This window comes from Otolemur garnettii, unplaced genomic scaffold (genome assembly GCF_000181295.1).
Source record: "Otolemur garnettii isolate 467f Iridium unplaced genomic scaffold, OtoGar3 scaffold00067, whole genome shotgun sequence".
Lineage (NCBI taxonomy): Eukaryota > Metazoa > Chordata > Mammalia > Primates > Galagidae > Otolemur > Otolemur garnettii.
In genome coordinates, this window is record NW_003852462.1 from 7,308,031 (window position 1) to 7,323,873 (window position 15,843).

Sequence of the window (15,843 nt, forward strand, 5' to 3'; positions counted from 1 at the left end):
GCAGCCATCGTTGTTTGGCAGGCCCCGGCTAGATTTGAACCCGCCAACTCAGGTGTATGTGGCTGGCGCCTTAGCCACTTGAACCACAGGCCCCGAGCCTGCATGCAGAAATTTTAATATTCAGGGAAGATTCACTCGAGGGAAGCCCCAGGCAGATTTCTGGAGCTTTTCTGGATTACTTTTTCCTCTCTGGAACTCTGTCCTACAACTTTTAGCTGTCTTAGCTTCCTTGAACTCTTATCTTGTCTTTTCAGCTGTCACTGCTATGCGCTGCTAGGGATCCCTCTCACTCTCCTTGGTCGGAAAAGTGCCTCTTGGGAGAAAGCAAGAGCAGTTTTAGGGCTCACGTCATTTATTTGTGTTCTGTCTGAGATCATAGTCCTGTGCAGACTGCTGTCCAGTGTCTACACACAGTGGTTTTATTTATTTTGCTTGGTTTTCTAGTTTACAGTCGGAGAGCAGTCTGGTTCCTGTTATTCCATCATGGCCAGAAGTGGAAGTCCAGTTGATTTTGAACAGAGGAGTGACTTGATAAGATTTTTATATCCTCTCATTCTATTTTATGTTATGTTATAATAGTCTTAATTTGTTGCCCTTGGTAGAGTGCCGTGGTGTCACAGCTCACAGCAACTTCAAACTCTTGGGCTTAATTGATTCTCTTGCCTCGGCCTCCTGAGTATGTGGGACTACAGGTGCCCATCACAAAGCCCAGCTATTTTTAGAGATGCTCTTGCTCTGGCTCAGTAATAGATGGAGTCTCGCTCTGACTCAGGCTAGTCTCAAACCTGTGAGCTCAGGCAATCTACCTGCCTTGGCCTTCCAGAGTGCTGGGGTTATAGGTGTGAGTCACTGTACATGGAATCTTATTTTTATTTTTTAAATCATAGACTGTCCTGTGAAGAGTCCCAGGGCCAGGTTGGAATTTAGTATGTAGAATTTATCTCAAGCCAGTAAATAGACTTGACCAGTTGATGCGGAGGCAGGTGTTTGAGAAAGTGTTGAGCTTTCGCAAGAGCTGGGCTGAGACTAATGAACTTATGTGAGCTTGGTTATTGGTCTCTGACAACCGGTTGGCTGCCCAGCCCTTGGCCTTTCTTTCAAGCAGCATGTAGCATTGCATGTTCAGGTGGGAGTCTGTCTCCCTCAGCACAAGGAAGCAAGGAGGTCAAGGTTCTCCAGGTTGTCACATTGGTGTTTGGGATGGAGCAGTTCTTTACTGGGTACATTGCAGGATATTTAACCTCTTTGGCCCCTGCCTTCTGAATGCCAGTGGGCCCCCTAGTCATTGTGATGGCCAGAAACACCTCCAAGTGTTTCCAAATCCCCACGGGGGTGATAACTGCCCTGTGGTCCAGAACCATCAGGCTACATTAGCGTATTCCATGTTTGAGTTAGTCGTAGGTGAAATGTTCCAGAGCAACACACTGCCATGGTCCTCTGCTTCATATGGGCTTATGCAGACAGTGGTTCCTTAGTTTTAAGTTTGTTTTATTTATTTATTTTTGAGACAGAGTCTTACTTTGTCACCCAAGGTAGAGTGCTATGGTGTCATAGCTCAAAGCAACCTCAAATTTCTGGGCTAAAGTTGATTCTCTTGCCTCAGCTCCCAAGTATCTGGAACTATAAGTGCCCACCACAATTCCCAGCTATTTTTAGAGACTGGGGTTTTGCTCTTGCTCAGGCTAGTCTTGAACTCCTGATCTCAGGCAGTCCACCCACCTCAGCCTCCTGGAGTGCTAGGATTACAAGTGTGAGCCATAGCCTGGCCATAGCTTCTGTACCTGGCCCTTACTTTTAAGTTTTAAAATAGCCAAGCACAGTGGCACGTGCCTGTAGTTTCAGCTACTCTGGACGCTGAGGCAGAAGGATAGCTTGAGCCCAGGAGTTCAGGGTTATCCTGGGGCAACATAATGAAATCCTGTCTTTAAAATATATATATAAAAAACATATATATATGTATATATGTATAATACACATGTAAAAAATATAAAATATGCATATATTACAGACATAAGATATATAACATATATATATATAAATCTAGTTCTCCATTTATTGAGTACCAATGATATGCTAGGTTTTAAAAACACAGACTTCAATAAGCACCTGTCTGCAAGAAGTTTAAAATCTGTGGGAGAGATAGATAGCAACCCGTGGTTGACCCTTGAATCGCATAGATTTGAACTACAAGGGTCCACTCATGTGGATTTTTTTCCACCGAATGCAAATGGAAAATACAGCCTTTGCAGATGTGAGTATATGGAAGGCTGACTTTTCCAAATACATGTTCCAGACTGGCTGCAGTGGCTCATGCTTATAAAAACCCAGCACTTGGGCAGTGCCTATGGCTCAGTGAGTAGGGCGCCGGTCCCATATATCAGGTGGCAGGTTCAAACTGGTGACCCTGGCCAAACTGCAACAAAAAATAGCCAGGTATTGTGGCGGGCACCTGTAGTCCCAGCTACTCAGGAGGTTGAGGCAAGAGAATTGCCTAAGCCCAAGAACTGGAGGTTGCTGTGAGTTGTGATGTGATGGCACTCTACGGAAAGTGACAAAGTGAGACTCTGTCTCTAAAAACAACAACAAAAATCCCCAGCACTCTGGGAGGCCGAGACGGGTGGATTGCCTGAGTTCAGGAGTTTGAGACCAGTCTGAGCAAGAGCAAGTCCTTGTCTCTAAAAATAGCTGAGTGTTGTGGTGGGCACTTGTAGTTCCAGCTATTTGGGAGGCTGAGGCAAGAGGATCACTTGAGCCCAAGAGTTTGCGGTTTCTGTGACCTGTGATAACACCACTGCACTCTCCCCAGGGCAACTGAGACTCTGTCTCAGGAAATCAAAACAACAAACAAAAACCAAACATGGGTTCTGCAGGGCCAGTTGCAGGGCTTGAGTTTAGTATGTGCAGACTGAGTATACAGGGGCCTGGAACCAATCTCTCAACTATACCAAGGACAATTTTAGTTACCCAGTAAGGAATTTCTGATGGTGTTATCAAGAAAGCAAACATGGAGAGTAGTAAGAAGCAGTTTTCTAAAGAACAGAGACAGGAAATGGGTGACGATCCTTTTTAGACTGGAGAGATTTTATCATTAGCTGGAGAATCATCTAAATATGATCCGTATTGGGCAGTTCCTGGGTTGGTGAAAGTCCTCTGGAAGGTCACTGATAAGGTCTGTTTGCCCAACATGGCCCTGTGTGTTGGGAAATTGCTTTCTGAGTTAGGAGGGCTGGCTTTGCTGAGCTGAGACCCCAGAAGGCTCTGGGAGGCCTTGAAGGGTTTGGGGAGTGTTGCTGCTTCACATTCCTTGGTGGACTGTGCAAACACATGTGCTTCTTATATGCTTTCAGTATTCTGGCAGAATATTCAGGAATGGGTTGGAATGAGAAGAAAGGAGGCTTTCTTTTTTACTTTTGAGACAGGGTCTCACTCTGTTGCCCTGTGTAGAGTGCTGTGATGTCGTAGCTCACAGTAACTTCAAACTCTTGGGCTTGAGCAGTCCTCTTGCCATAGCCTCATGAGTAGCTGGGACTACAGGCTATAATATTATGCCTGGCTAGTTTTTCTATTTTTAGTAGAAACAGGGTCTTGCTCTCTTGCTCAGGCTGGTCTTGAACTCTTGAGCTCAAGGAATCCACCCACCTTGGCCTCCCAAAGTGTTAGGATTATAGATGTGAGCCACCACACCAGGCCTCTTTTTAACTTTTAATATCGAAACCTTGTTTACTTTTTATAGAATATATTTAAGTGGCTCACAATTTGAAAAGGTACTAAAGGGTATATGATGAAAAAGATTTACTTGGCACTGTATGTACTGTTTAAGTTTTTCCTTCTGGTAAATACAAGCTATTCAAGAGATGAACTAGTTTCAAGGAAGTTCTTTGATGATGATGATTCACAGTGATTGACTGTATCCCAGGAAGAAAGTTTTGGGTTAAGTTAGAACAGGCTTCTGAAGTCCTTAAGTGGTTTGCGTTTATCTGTTGTGTCTAGTCAAATGATGTACGTTATTATTCATGGGGTAGGTAGTGTTAAGGTTGTTGCTTGATAAAATGTGGTCTGAACACACATTATTTTGATTAAGTAGAAGTGTTCAAATCCCTGTAGTACCAATTACTAGCTGAGTTGTCACAGACAAATTATTTCACCTCCCTTGCCTCAGTTTCCTCATCAGCAATAATTTCATACATTTATTGTCAGAATTAAATGAAGAAGGAGCTAAGTAAATGTTAGCAGTTAGCAGTGAGTCTACCAAAAGTACCAAATGGAGTGAAGATAATGAGCCTTAATATATAATCCATTCAGTTGAGTTTTACTTTGTCACCCTGGTGATCATAGCTTACTGCAGCTTCAGCCTCCTGAGTAGCTTGGACTACAAGCGTGTGCCATCATGCCTGGTTAATTTTTTTTTTTTTTTTTAAGAAACTGGGTCTCTCTGTATTGCCAAAGCTGGTCTTGTACATTGTTCTCTTCTTTGTTGCTCATTCATTCATTCATTTTTTCAGCAAACATCGATTGAAGGTCTACTGTGTGCCTAGCACTGTCCTAGGCCCCCGGATACAGCTGTGAGCAAACACAGTTTCTGCCCATGTGTTTATAGTTTGATGAGAGACAGACATCGGTCAGATAACCACACACCTGTAAAATTGCAGTTCTGCCCAGTCCTTGAAGGAGAGCTGTATGATGTCATGTGAGTGTATAATAGGGAGATTGGCCTAGTCTTGGATGTGAGAAAAGGAGAACTTCCCCAGGAAAGTTCCTTAGCTGGGTCTGAAGGAGGAGATCAAGTGTCAAAAGAGAGAAAGGAAGGAACAGGATGTGCAAAGGCTCATTGACAGAGGGAGCAAAGGCCAGTGTGTCTGGTGAGGGCAGACCTGAAATGGAGCCAGTAGCTGCAAGGCCTTGTAGGCCATGTGGAGAAGTGGTTTTTTTTTTTTTTTTTTGCAGTTTTTGGCCGGGGCTGGGTTTGAACCCGCCACCTCTGGCATATGGGGCCGGTGCCCTACTCCTTTGAGCCACAGGCGCCGCCTGGGAAGTGTTTTCTGTCTTCTAAGGCAATGAGAATTCAAAGTTGTTTTACTGAGTAGATAAGGGATGAGATGATCAGGTATCATTTGGAAGTGATAGTCTGTTGCATTGTGGAAAATGAATCGGAAGAGAGCAGTGTGCATGGAGGTGTACCGATGAGAAGGCCACTGCAGTGGTCCCAGGAAGAGATTTTGGTAGCTTGGTCCAAAGTGATGGCAGTAGAGAGAGAGAGAGTGGATACACTGATTTCATGGACATTTAGGAAAGGGTATTGGCAGGACTTGATAATGGGCTAGCTCTGTGGAATGGGGAGAAGGAGCTGTCGAGGCTGGCCTTTTTTGTTTCCCTTTTTTTTTGAGACAGAGTCTCATTTTGTCACCCTTGTTTGAGTGCCATGGCATCGTAGCTCCCAGCAACCTTAAACTCTTGGGCTCAGTGATCCTCTTGCCTCAGCCTCCTGAGTAGCTGGGACTAAAGACGCCACCACAATATCCTCATCTGTCTCTTGCTCAGGCTAGTCTCAAACTCCTGAACTCAAGCAGTCCACCCACCTCCACCTCCCAGAGTGCTAGGGTTACCGGCTGAGAGCCCTAGGCTGGCCTTTTGGATTCTGGTGTGCATAGTTTGGTGAAGCTTGTGCCATTTACTGGAAGAGAACATACATGGCAGAGGGAGAGCACTGTGTCTGCTGTGGGACAAGTTCAGTCCACGAGGAAACAAGAAGGCAGTTGGATGCAGAGCTCAGTGGGATAGGGACTAGCAATATAAAAGGTGGGAACTTAATGATGCCTGGAGGCTTAGGGGAGGGAGGGAAGGAAGCCTTCACTTTCTAGTTAGTTTCCTGCTGGCTGACCTTGTTCTGGAAGGAGAGACTCTTGAGACAGGACTTTGGATGGAGGGATAGTCATCTACAGTGTTCTTGTCACTGTGCTCTGTGCCTGCCATGTGGTGGCAGCTGGCCTGTAAAATCTCTGAGAATCCTCTGGGGACTGGACTCTTTCCTCTCCCACCCTCTGTTCTTTTTCCTAAGAGGCCTGGCACTTGCCATCTGATCTGGCTGTGAGGAGAATGAGGGCTGGAGGCGGCTCCTGGGATGCACTGATGAGCTGTACTCGTCTGGATATTATCTGTAGATAATTGGCAATTGGCTTGAACATCAGTAACAGTAAACTAATCATAGTTCACTCAGTCTGCTTGTTTTAGTCTTTTGGAGATTTGTAAATTTCTGCAGCGTCTGTCTCTATTTCTGTCTCTCCTTTTCTTTTCTCTAAGTTTTGGCCCCGTCAGTGGCAGTTGAAGGCACTTGTGAGGGTGACGAGCGGTCCCAGAATGAGAGACTGAGGAGGCTGGTGGAGTGCTGCCTGCTCGCCTGTAGGTTGGTCTGTTTGTCCAGTCACCACCTTATTTCCGAAAAGGATTGAAGCCTGGGGCTTTCTTTTCTGTTGTGGGGGTTAAGTAGGAACCAGCATAGTTTACTGGAATTTTGGCTCCACTCTGCATACTGTAGGCGTCCAGAGAATCCTGCGTGCAGCCGGGGCCCCCTTGCGGCTGCGTCTGGCTCTCTACTTTTGCTCTACTTTTCTTCCCAAGCCACTAGGTTGGGGAGGTGGCAAAAAGTGTTGCTCTCTCTTCTCTCTGGATTGTTCCTGTGGGTTTTATGATAGTCCCCAGCCCTTGCTGCTCAGTTGCTGATCTTGGGCCCTTCCCAAGCAAAACCAAGTCTTATTCTTTTTTTTTCTTGAGACAGTCTCACTTTGTTGTCCTTGGTAGAGTGCGGTGGAATCATAGCTCATAGCAATGTCTAGCTCACAGCAACCTCAGACTCTTGGACTCAAGCGATTCTCTTGCCTCAGTCTCTCAAGTAGCTGGGATTACAGGTGCCCACCACAATGCTTGGCTGTTTTTAGAGATGGGGCCTCACTCTAGCACAGGCTGGTCTTAAACCTGTGAGCTCAGGCTATCCATCTGCTTTGGCCTCCCAGAGTGCCAGCACCTGGCTCTCCAAATCTTGTTCTTGAGGTGTAGGGATAGTGAATCCAGAAACAATCTCTTATGTTCCCTGGAGAATTCATTCTCTTTGGACTACTTCTTACAGGTTGTCCACTGCAGAACACTCTAACGTCACAAAAACTGGTGGGAAATAGGAGAAAGAGGTGTCTGCATGTGTTGCTTGAGAATAGACCATCTTTGGGGTTTTTTTGGTGTCCATTGGGTGGCACTGTGATCTTAATTTTGTTTCTATTTTTTCTTTGCAGCCAAGCTCTACCCCAGGAAGTGAAAATGTGCTGCCTCGAGAACCGCTGGTATGTGATGTCATTTTCTAATAATTAAAATGCTATGTGAGTTTCAAGGAGCATAGGATCTGCAGTTCTGCATCGGTAGTGTCCCTTTAAAAGTAGGTGTTATGTGGAGACTGCCTCTGTCAGTGACCTCTGACTTCTTTTCTAGATGCAAGGACTAGTGAGATCTGTCTTTAGTAAAGGCTGGTGTTTTCTGGAACTAAAAGCATCCACCCAGATGGTCATGCACCACTTTGTGGCTGATCAATAGTAATTAGTGAGATGCTTGAAACTTTAGGAGGCCAAGTGGGCGTGAGGTTGCAGGGCCCAAGGATTGCTTCTGAAATAGCCACTCTCTGCAGGCACCTTAGGTAGCCTTTAAAGAACAGGTAAGGGAGGGAATTCTGGTTTTGCCTGGTCAGTAATTAGGTTCATGATAGTCATTACCAACATTATCTTCTTAGACTCTTGATAGGGAAGAGGCCTGCCAGGTATTAAAGGTGATTATTTATTTATTTATTTATTTATTTTGAGACAGACACTTATTTTTGTCACCCTCATTAGAGTGCTGTGGCATCACAGCTCACAGCAACCTCCAGCTCTTGGGCTTAGGCGATTCTCTTGCCTCAGCCTCCCAAATAGCTGGGACTACAGGCGCCTGCCACAATGCCTGGCTATTTTTTGTTGCCGTTTGGCCAGGGCCAGGTTTGAACCTACCACCCTCGGTGTATGGGGCTGGTGCCCTACTCAGTGAGCTACAGGCACTGCCCTAAAGATGGTTTTCTTTACTAAGTGGTTTTGCTTTGGTGGCCAGAGTCTCTGCCTGCCTGCCTGCCCCATTTTCATTTCAGAACCTGCTGTAAATCATGTTGTCTGGGTAGTGAGACTGGTTCTGTACAAACCAGGTATGTTTTATGGGAGAGCCATCTTTGGGTTTAACTTTTCAGGCTTCTTCTTCCTTTGAATAGTGATAGAAAGCTCGAGAGTAGGTTTGGCACGGCGGCTCATGCCTGTAATCCTAGCACTCTGGGAGGCTGAGATGGGTGGATTGCCTGAGCTCACAAGTTTGGGACCAACCTGAGGTGGAGTAAGACATTGTCTCTAAAATAGCTGGGCATTGTGGCAGGCGCCTGTAGTCCCAGCTACTTGGGAGGCTGAGGCAAGAGAATCTCTTGAGCCCAAGAGTTTGAAGTTGCTGTGAGCTGTGATGCTACAGCACTCTACTCTGGGCGACATAGTGAGATTGTCTCAAAAAAAAAAAAGAAAGCTTTCAGGTATACTGCCTAGGTTTTGTTTCAATAGGGCCTGCCATCTCACCTGTTTTTCTTCACTCTCCTGGCAGTAGTGGGAGGATATGACGTGAGGTCCTCAGCTGGTATGAACAAGTCTGAATTCTAGCATGTGCTAAGGCTTTCCAAGGTAGAGGGTGAGCTTGATCTGGCTGAGCTGTAGATTCTGGGAGGTAGTATTGTCATTCATGTCATCTGCTGTTATGTCACCAATTTTGGGCTCACTTCCCAGCACTCCCATAGAGACCTCATTGGACTCTTGGTATTGCCTGAAATCTTCTTTGAGGTCGTGGTGGTGTGAAAGCTAGAGGCAGCTCCACCTTGCCAGTCTCCTGAGGACAGCTTGTGTGCCTCTCATGGGGTCTGCTTCTGGGCCTGAAGGCCCAAGTTGTGGTTAGATTTAGACTAATGTCCACATTGAACATGGTAGTTCTCTTCAGTCCTTTATGCCCTCTGTCTCTTTTTGAATTTTGAGCTACTGATTTGACTGGTAACCAGAAGAGTGGCCAGTCCATCTTTTGGGGTGTGAATGGAAAAATCTGTTGGGAGTCCTAAGCAATTGGCAAGCTCACTGATTTCTGGGTATTTGGAGCCCTGCAGACCCTCAGCTAATGTTCCTGTCCACTGCTCTTTTCCTGCTGTACTATGCATCTGCTTGTTGGTTGGTTGTATTTTTATTTCTTTCTTTTCTGGGAGGCCCCAAGCAGTCTTCAAACCCTAGTAGCCTGTGATCGTCCAGAGTTCAGACTCATTCTCTCCAGGCCAACTCTACAATTACCTTATATTTAATTAATATTTTTTTCTCCTCTTTACATACTTGCTGCATAATTGCTCAGAGGAAAGAAAACACATAGCAGCAATTTATATATATATAAAAAAACAATGATTAAAAAAAAACCCCGAAATAAACTCCCATCTCATTTGGGCTGATCCTATGAGTTGGGTAATTAGGGCCCTATTAAAAGGTAGACCCTTTCTCCTTCCCCCCCTTTTTTATTAATTTTTTTATATTAAACTCCCACAGTCTCTCAGTCATGCCCTTATTGCTTTTGGCCAACCATTTGCAGCAGTCTGATTAAATGAGGGCACCAGCCGCGTTGTATGGTCTTGTGTGAACTACTTCTTCCCCTTGGGAGTGGTAGTGGGAAGGTGTCAGGCAGAACATCCCACTGAGGGCTCCTGTGACGTGTCTAGAGTACTGAATAGGCGGAAGGGGGGCCCACTGAACTGGCAGCAGGCTCCATGAGAGTCACAGATGCTGGAGAAGCAAAGGGTGGCAGCCCCTATCCACAGTCAGCCCCACTGCTTGGTGCTGCCCGGTGCTGCCCAGTGCTTCCTGGTCTACAGGGAGGGGGATTTTGCAAGCTGTGTGTTAGCTCTTCCCAGCTCAGGCTTGAGGATTAGGGAACAGACAAACTGGAGAATAAAACTAAACCTTGTGCCCCAAGTAATGCCCATATTTTACTTGGGAAAGAAAAAGCATTTGTACACAATGAAACAATTAGTAAACAGCACATAACTGTATATAATTTCAGCAAACAGCACAACATTGCATATAATTTGGTGTAGAATTGCCTGGTTAGGAGTGTGAGAGAGTCTCCAGGTCAGAGAAGGAAGAGTTCTGCAGAAGGCGGGTGGGAGAGGGCACTTAGGGATGGCTTTTGTGGAATTTGAAGCCAGGTCTCAAAGAATAAGATGTTCCAGCATTGGGAAACACTCTAAGTTGTTCTTTGTTTTTGTTTTTCACTGAGTGCCCATTTTCTAAAAAATTGCTTAATGGAAGCTGCTTGGTTTCTGCAGTTAAAGGGCCAGGCATGGAATGCTGGAGGCAAAGAATCTTATTCTTTGTCCCGGAACCAGATGGTCACTTTGAAGTAATTTTTTCCCTTATTGAAAAGTGAATTATGTGGCCAGGTGCAGTGGCTCATGCCCGTAATCCCAGCACTCTGGGAGCTCAGGGGTTCAAGACCAGCCTGAGCAAGAGCGAGACCCCATCTCTACTAAAAGTAGAAAAAGTAGCTGGGCATTGTGGCTGGTGCCTGGAGTCTCAGCTGCTCCAGGGAGGGAGGCTGAGGTAGGAGGCTCACTTGAGCCCAGGAGTTTGAGGTTGCTGTGAGCTATGATGCCATGGTATTCTACCCAGGGTGACAGTGAGACTCTGTCTCCAAAAAAAAAGTAAATTATAACAGAAGTAGCTTGCTTCGTTGGGTAATCAGTGCAACGTAGGTGACATTGCTATGTCAACGTATTTGGTGCCGTGTGATTATTGTGCTCTATTTGCTAGGCAAGGAAGGCCTGGTTTTCATTTCTTTTTTTTTTTCTTTTAATTTTTATTTTGTTTATTTATTTTTTTGAGACAGAGCCTCAAGCTGTCCCCCTGGGTAGAGTGCCGTGGCATCACAGCTCACAGCAACCTCCAACTCCTGGGCTCAAGCGAGTCTCCTGCCTCTACCTCCCAAGTAGCTGGGACTACAGGTACCCGCCACAACGCCTGGCTATTTTTTTTGGTTGCAGCCATCATTGTTTGGCAGGCCCGGGTTGGATTCGAACCTGCCACCTTAGGTGTATGTGGCTGTCGCCTTAGCCACTTGAGCCACAGGCACCGAGCCCTGGTTTTCATTTCTATCTTCTCTGGACCATAAATAGTCTTCTGAGGCTCAGCACCTCTAGCACGGTGGTTCCAGCGCCAGCCACATACACCGAGGGTGGTGGGTTCAAACCCAGTCTGGGTCAGCTAAACAACAATGACAGTTTCAACAAAAAATAGCCAGGAGTTGTGGCGGGTCCCAGCTACTTGGGAAGCTGAGGCAATCGCTTAAGCCCAAGAGTTTGAAGTTGCTGTGAACTGTGACACCATGGCACTCTACCATGGGTGACATAGTAAGACTCTGTCTCCAAAAAAAAAAGCCTTTTGAGTTTGTAGTGAGAAGTATAATCTCACAGTGTCTAAGAGACACATTTGTGTTTATAGCTGTCCCCCGCGTTGCATCTAGCCAACCAGTGTCCCTGCACGTTCCTCCTCTTGCCCTTTCAATCCTACCTCCCCACCCCATAAAACCAACCCTTCGCTCCTCACTATATTAGAAGGTTAGTTGCCCTGTGATATTATAACATCATCCAGGCTGGAGATCAGTGAACAGCTCACTCTTAAGAAGTTCTGTAAACTCCAAGTTGAAATTCTGTTAATGACAAAACTCTGCTAAAGTTAAAACGATGGTTACTTTTTTTCCATACTCTCTTCACTGAGCTTCGCCTCCTAGTGCAAGGAGTTGTGACAGGCCTCCAGACTACTGACCTCCAGCCTCTCCCAGTCCTGGTGAAAACCTGTGAATTTTCCACAGACTTGGGGTTTCTAGCCATCATTGTGTGCTTCTCTGCAAGTTTGACATTTCTGAATCTGGATCCCTGTGCTACCCTGGCAGGAGTAGCTCAAGTCACTGCTTGGTCTGTCAGTCTGTAAGACTGGGCTCACAGAAGACCAGGCTCAGTGGCTCACGCCCATAATGCCAGCACCCTGGGAGGCTGAGGCGGGAGGATGACTTGAGCTCAGGAGTTCAGGACCAGTCTGAACAAGAATAAGACTCCATCTCTACTAAAAATAGAAAAATTATCTGGGTGTAGTGGTGCTGACCTGTAGTCCCAGCTACTTGGGAGGTCGAGGCAGGAGGATGATTTGAGCCTAGGAGTGTGAGGTTGCCATGAGCTGTAATGTCACCACTGCACTCTACCCAGGGCAACAAAGTAAGACTCTGTCTCAAAAACAAAAACAAAACAAAAAAACTGACTGAGTGGGCAGTTGTCTGAATGGAGTACCTCAGTTCCAGTCTTGTTTGGATTCCGAGACTGGGGTTAATGACCTTTTGAGATTTCCTTTTAGTCATATGGTTTTTGGTTATTTGAAGTAAGCAATAAATAAGGTTTCGTTTACACATCTGCTTGCTTGTTTCACCTCAGTTTCTCAATATTCAGCAGTGCTATTGGTAATCCACTTTACCAGTGCTGTGGCTAAAATGGAACTTCAGCTGTTTGCTTTCTGATGCAACCTCAAACTCTTGGGCTCAAGCAATTCTCTCTCTTCCTCCAACTTGTATGTGTGAGTTCTTTTTGTTTTCTATTTTCTTCCCTGCATCCCTCCACCAAAATAATATCAAACTGAAATACAGTGTATTTTTGTAAATTAGGATGGTAGTTTTTACTTTTTCTGTGGTTGATATATTTTAGTGTGCTGAATTCTTTTTTTTTTGAGACAGAGTCTCACTGTGTCCCCCCTGGGTAGAGTGCTGTGGCGTCACAGCTCACAGCAACCTCAAACTCTTGGGCTTAAGCAATTCTCTTGCTTCAGCTCCCAAGTAGCTGGGACTACACATGCCTGCCACAACACCCGGCTATTTTTTGTTGCAGTTGTCATTGTTGGTTAACTGGCCCAGGCTGGGTTTGGACCCACCACCTTCAGTGTATGTGGCTGGTGCCATAACCACTGTGCTGTGGGTGCCGAGTCAATGTGCTGAATTCTTAAAGATGCTCTGCAGTTGCAGGTACAGGCTGTGTCTCAGTAGTTTTGCTAAGTGCAGACGTGTCCTGTACCTTCAGGGTTTTCCCCGAGGCTAGGATGGAACATTGTGGTGTGTGTGTGTGGCTCTACATCACGTACTTGGCCTCTTTCTGGGGAACCTCATTCACCTTGCACCTGGGACATCTAAGATTTTCTTTTTGGTTTTTAAGCCAATTTGCCAGAGACTGGTTATCAAAAGGCCATTAATATCTTGATGAATACAGGGAGCCCAAACTGAGAGCATTAGGAATAGCTATGGCCTCCTAAAAACCTCTAGCATGTATTCCTGGCACAGTCTCACCCGTATTTGTATCTTTTGTGACAGGGTCTCACTCTGTTGCCCTGGCAACAGTGCAATGGTGTCATTACAACTCACTGCAACCTTCAGCTCCTGGGCTCAAGCAGTCCTCCTGCCTCAGCCTCCCAAGTAGTTGGGACTGTTAGGTGTGTGCCACCATGCCTGGCTCATTTTCTATTTTTTCACAGAGATGGGGTCTCACTGTGTTGGTCAGGCTGGTCTCAAACTCCTGGCGTCAAGCAGTCCTCCTGCCTTGGCCTCTCACAATGGTTGGATTGTAGCCGTGAGCCCCCACATCTGGCCTTTTGGAGACTTCTTTGGTTGGAATATTTTGGTGCACTTGTTGGCAGGCTCACTGTGGATAGGTGGTTCTCATTTCCCCCCCACCAGTGTTATCTGAAGGATAACATGCACATGCTCAATACATTTCTTTTATGTCTTTTTATTTTTTATTTTTTTGAGACAAAGTCTCACTTGGTTGCCCAGGCTATCATGTGGTGGTCAACATAGCTTACTGCAACCTCAAACTCCTGGGTTCAAGTGATTGCCCAGCTAAGATTTTAATTTTTTGTAGAGATGGGGGTCTTGCCATGTTGTCCGAGCTGGTCTCAAACTCCTGACCTCAAGTGATCTTCCTGCCTTGGTCTCCCAAAGTGCTAGGATTATAGGCGTGAGCCACCTTGCCCAGCCTCAATAAGTTTCTTTATGTATACTCATGCGTGCATATATATGTGTGTGTATGCATATGTATAACATAATACATATGTATTTATAAAATTCAAAGCATTTTATGGGGAAATAAAATTGATTTTGATATTGTATTCATGAAAGTGTTTTATAAGCACATGGGTAATGAAACCAGTCATTTAGGGATTTCAGGAAAGTGTCATTTTTCCAGGAAATAAATAAATAAATACGGCAAACATAATTTTGAAGTATTAAACGTAATGATTTTTAGAATCTGTAGTGGTTGATTTCTGTGCAGGGTTGGGTTTGCTGAAGCCAACTGCTGTTTCCACGTCTGCTCACCGCTCAGGATGCAAATGATTGGAGGTTGCACTGTAGGGATAATCCAAAGTCCAGTGTATTAATTGAGATTTTAAACTAAATCATCTGCAGATTTTGGTGTTTAAATCATTACTAGTCGTGTATTTCTGGGGACGCTCCTCCCAACTGCTGCTGGGAGACTGGGGAACAAAATCAAGTATAAACATGCGGAGGCCGGGGCTCCTGGTGCGCTCTCACCTCTTCACCAACACTGACAGCACCATTATGTGATCAGATCCAGTGTCTGGGGCCTGAGATTTGGGCAGTTTTCAGATAGGAAAAAATGCTGGCTGCCCTCATTCCTCATTCGCCTCTCATCAACAACATAAAGCCTTTAGTGAAGAAAAGGTTTCTCTTTTGACATCAGCCACGTACATTGATTGATTTGTGGCTGGGAGGGTGCCCGAGATTTCTGCCTGCTCTGCCAGATCTGCAGAGGAAACTGGTAAGAACTGAATGCCGAAATGGATGAACCTGAGAAACGCCTCGTTCTGTTTCTGGGTGCTTATAATCATTAGGCCACTTACTGATTTCGAAATCAGTGCTTCTTCCTACTCTGCCCTTTCTATTACAGACCGAGAAGTGAGGTGGTGCCCTTTAAGTTGCTTCCACTTTCAGGCAAAGGAAGAAGTTGTTTGCTAGTTTTAAGATGTCCTTTTACAAATAATTATTAGACGAATCAAAACTCTTGTGATAATTAAAAAAGTGGAATTTGAAGTAATTGTTCAGCTTTGTTTATACTTCAGGTTTTTGGATTTGATAGTAACACTTTATATTTGCTATAGTCCTGTCATCAGAGGCTCTGACTGTGACTGGGCTGTGTCCTTATTTTGAGGACACGGGAACTGAAGAACACAGGAGCTCACTTTTTCAGAGCCATGCTGTGATGGGGGGAAGTTGACCTTTATCTTGTCCCCAGGATCTTCTTTCCAAAGGAAAAGTTCTGTTTTTTCTCTTTTCTCTCAGATATGTACTCTTAGAGCTCCTTTACGTACCCTCCCTTACTGAAGATGCAATGGATAAAACTCATATTTGGGCAATGGAGTAGTCTTTTTTTGAGACAGAGTCTTACTGAATTGCCTAGGCTAGAGTGTCATGGCATCATCATAGCTCATAGCAAACTCCTGGGTTCAAGTGAGCCTCCTGCCTCAGCCTCCTGAGTAGCTGGGACTACAGGTACCTGTCACAGCACCTGGTTAAGTTTTCTGTTTTTAGTAGAGACTGGGTGCTCAGGTTGGTCCCAAACTCCTGATCTCAAGGGATCTATCTTACTGCCTTAGCCTCCCAGAGTGCTAGGACCAGAGGTGTGAGTCACCACGCCCAGCCTCAGTGGAACATTCTTAAAATGTGTTT

The 15,843-nt window shown here is 45.4% G+C and overlaps 1 protein-coding gene across 2 annotated transcripts in view; it reads left to right on the top strand.

The window, feature by feature from the left end:
- The window catches only part of PEX14 (peroxisomal biogenesis factor 14), a 139,898-nt gene that overhangs the window by 8,146 nt on the left and 115,909 nt on the right, over positions 1–15,843 (top strand). For both annotated transcript variants that reach the window (XM_003793265.3, XM_023515176.1), the window contains one exon: positions 7,281–7,328. In XM_003793265.3, coding sequence (XP_003793313.1) covers positions 7,281–7,328 — 48 coding nt within the window. The remainder of the gene's footprint in view (positions 1–7,280; positions 7,329–15,843) is intronic.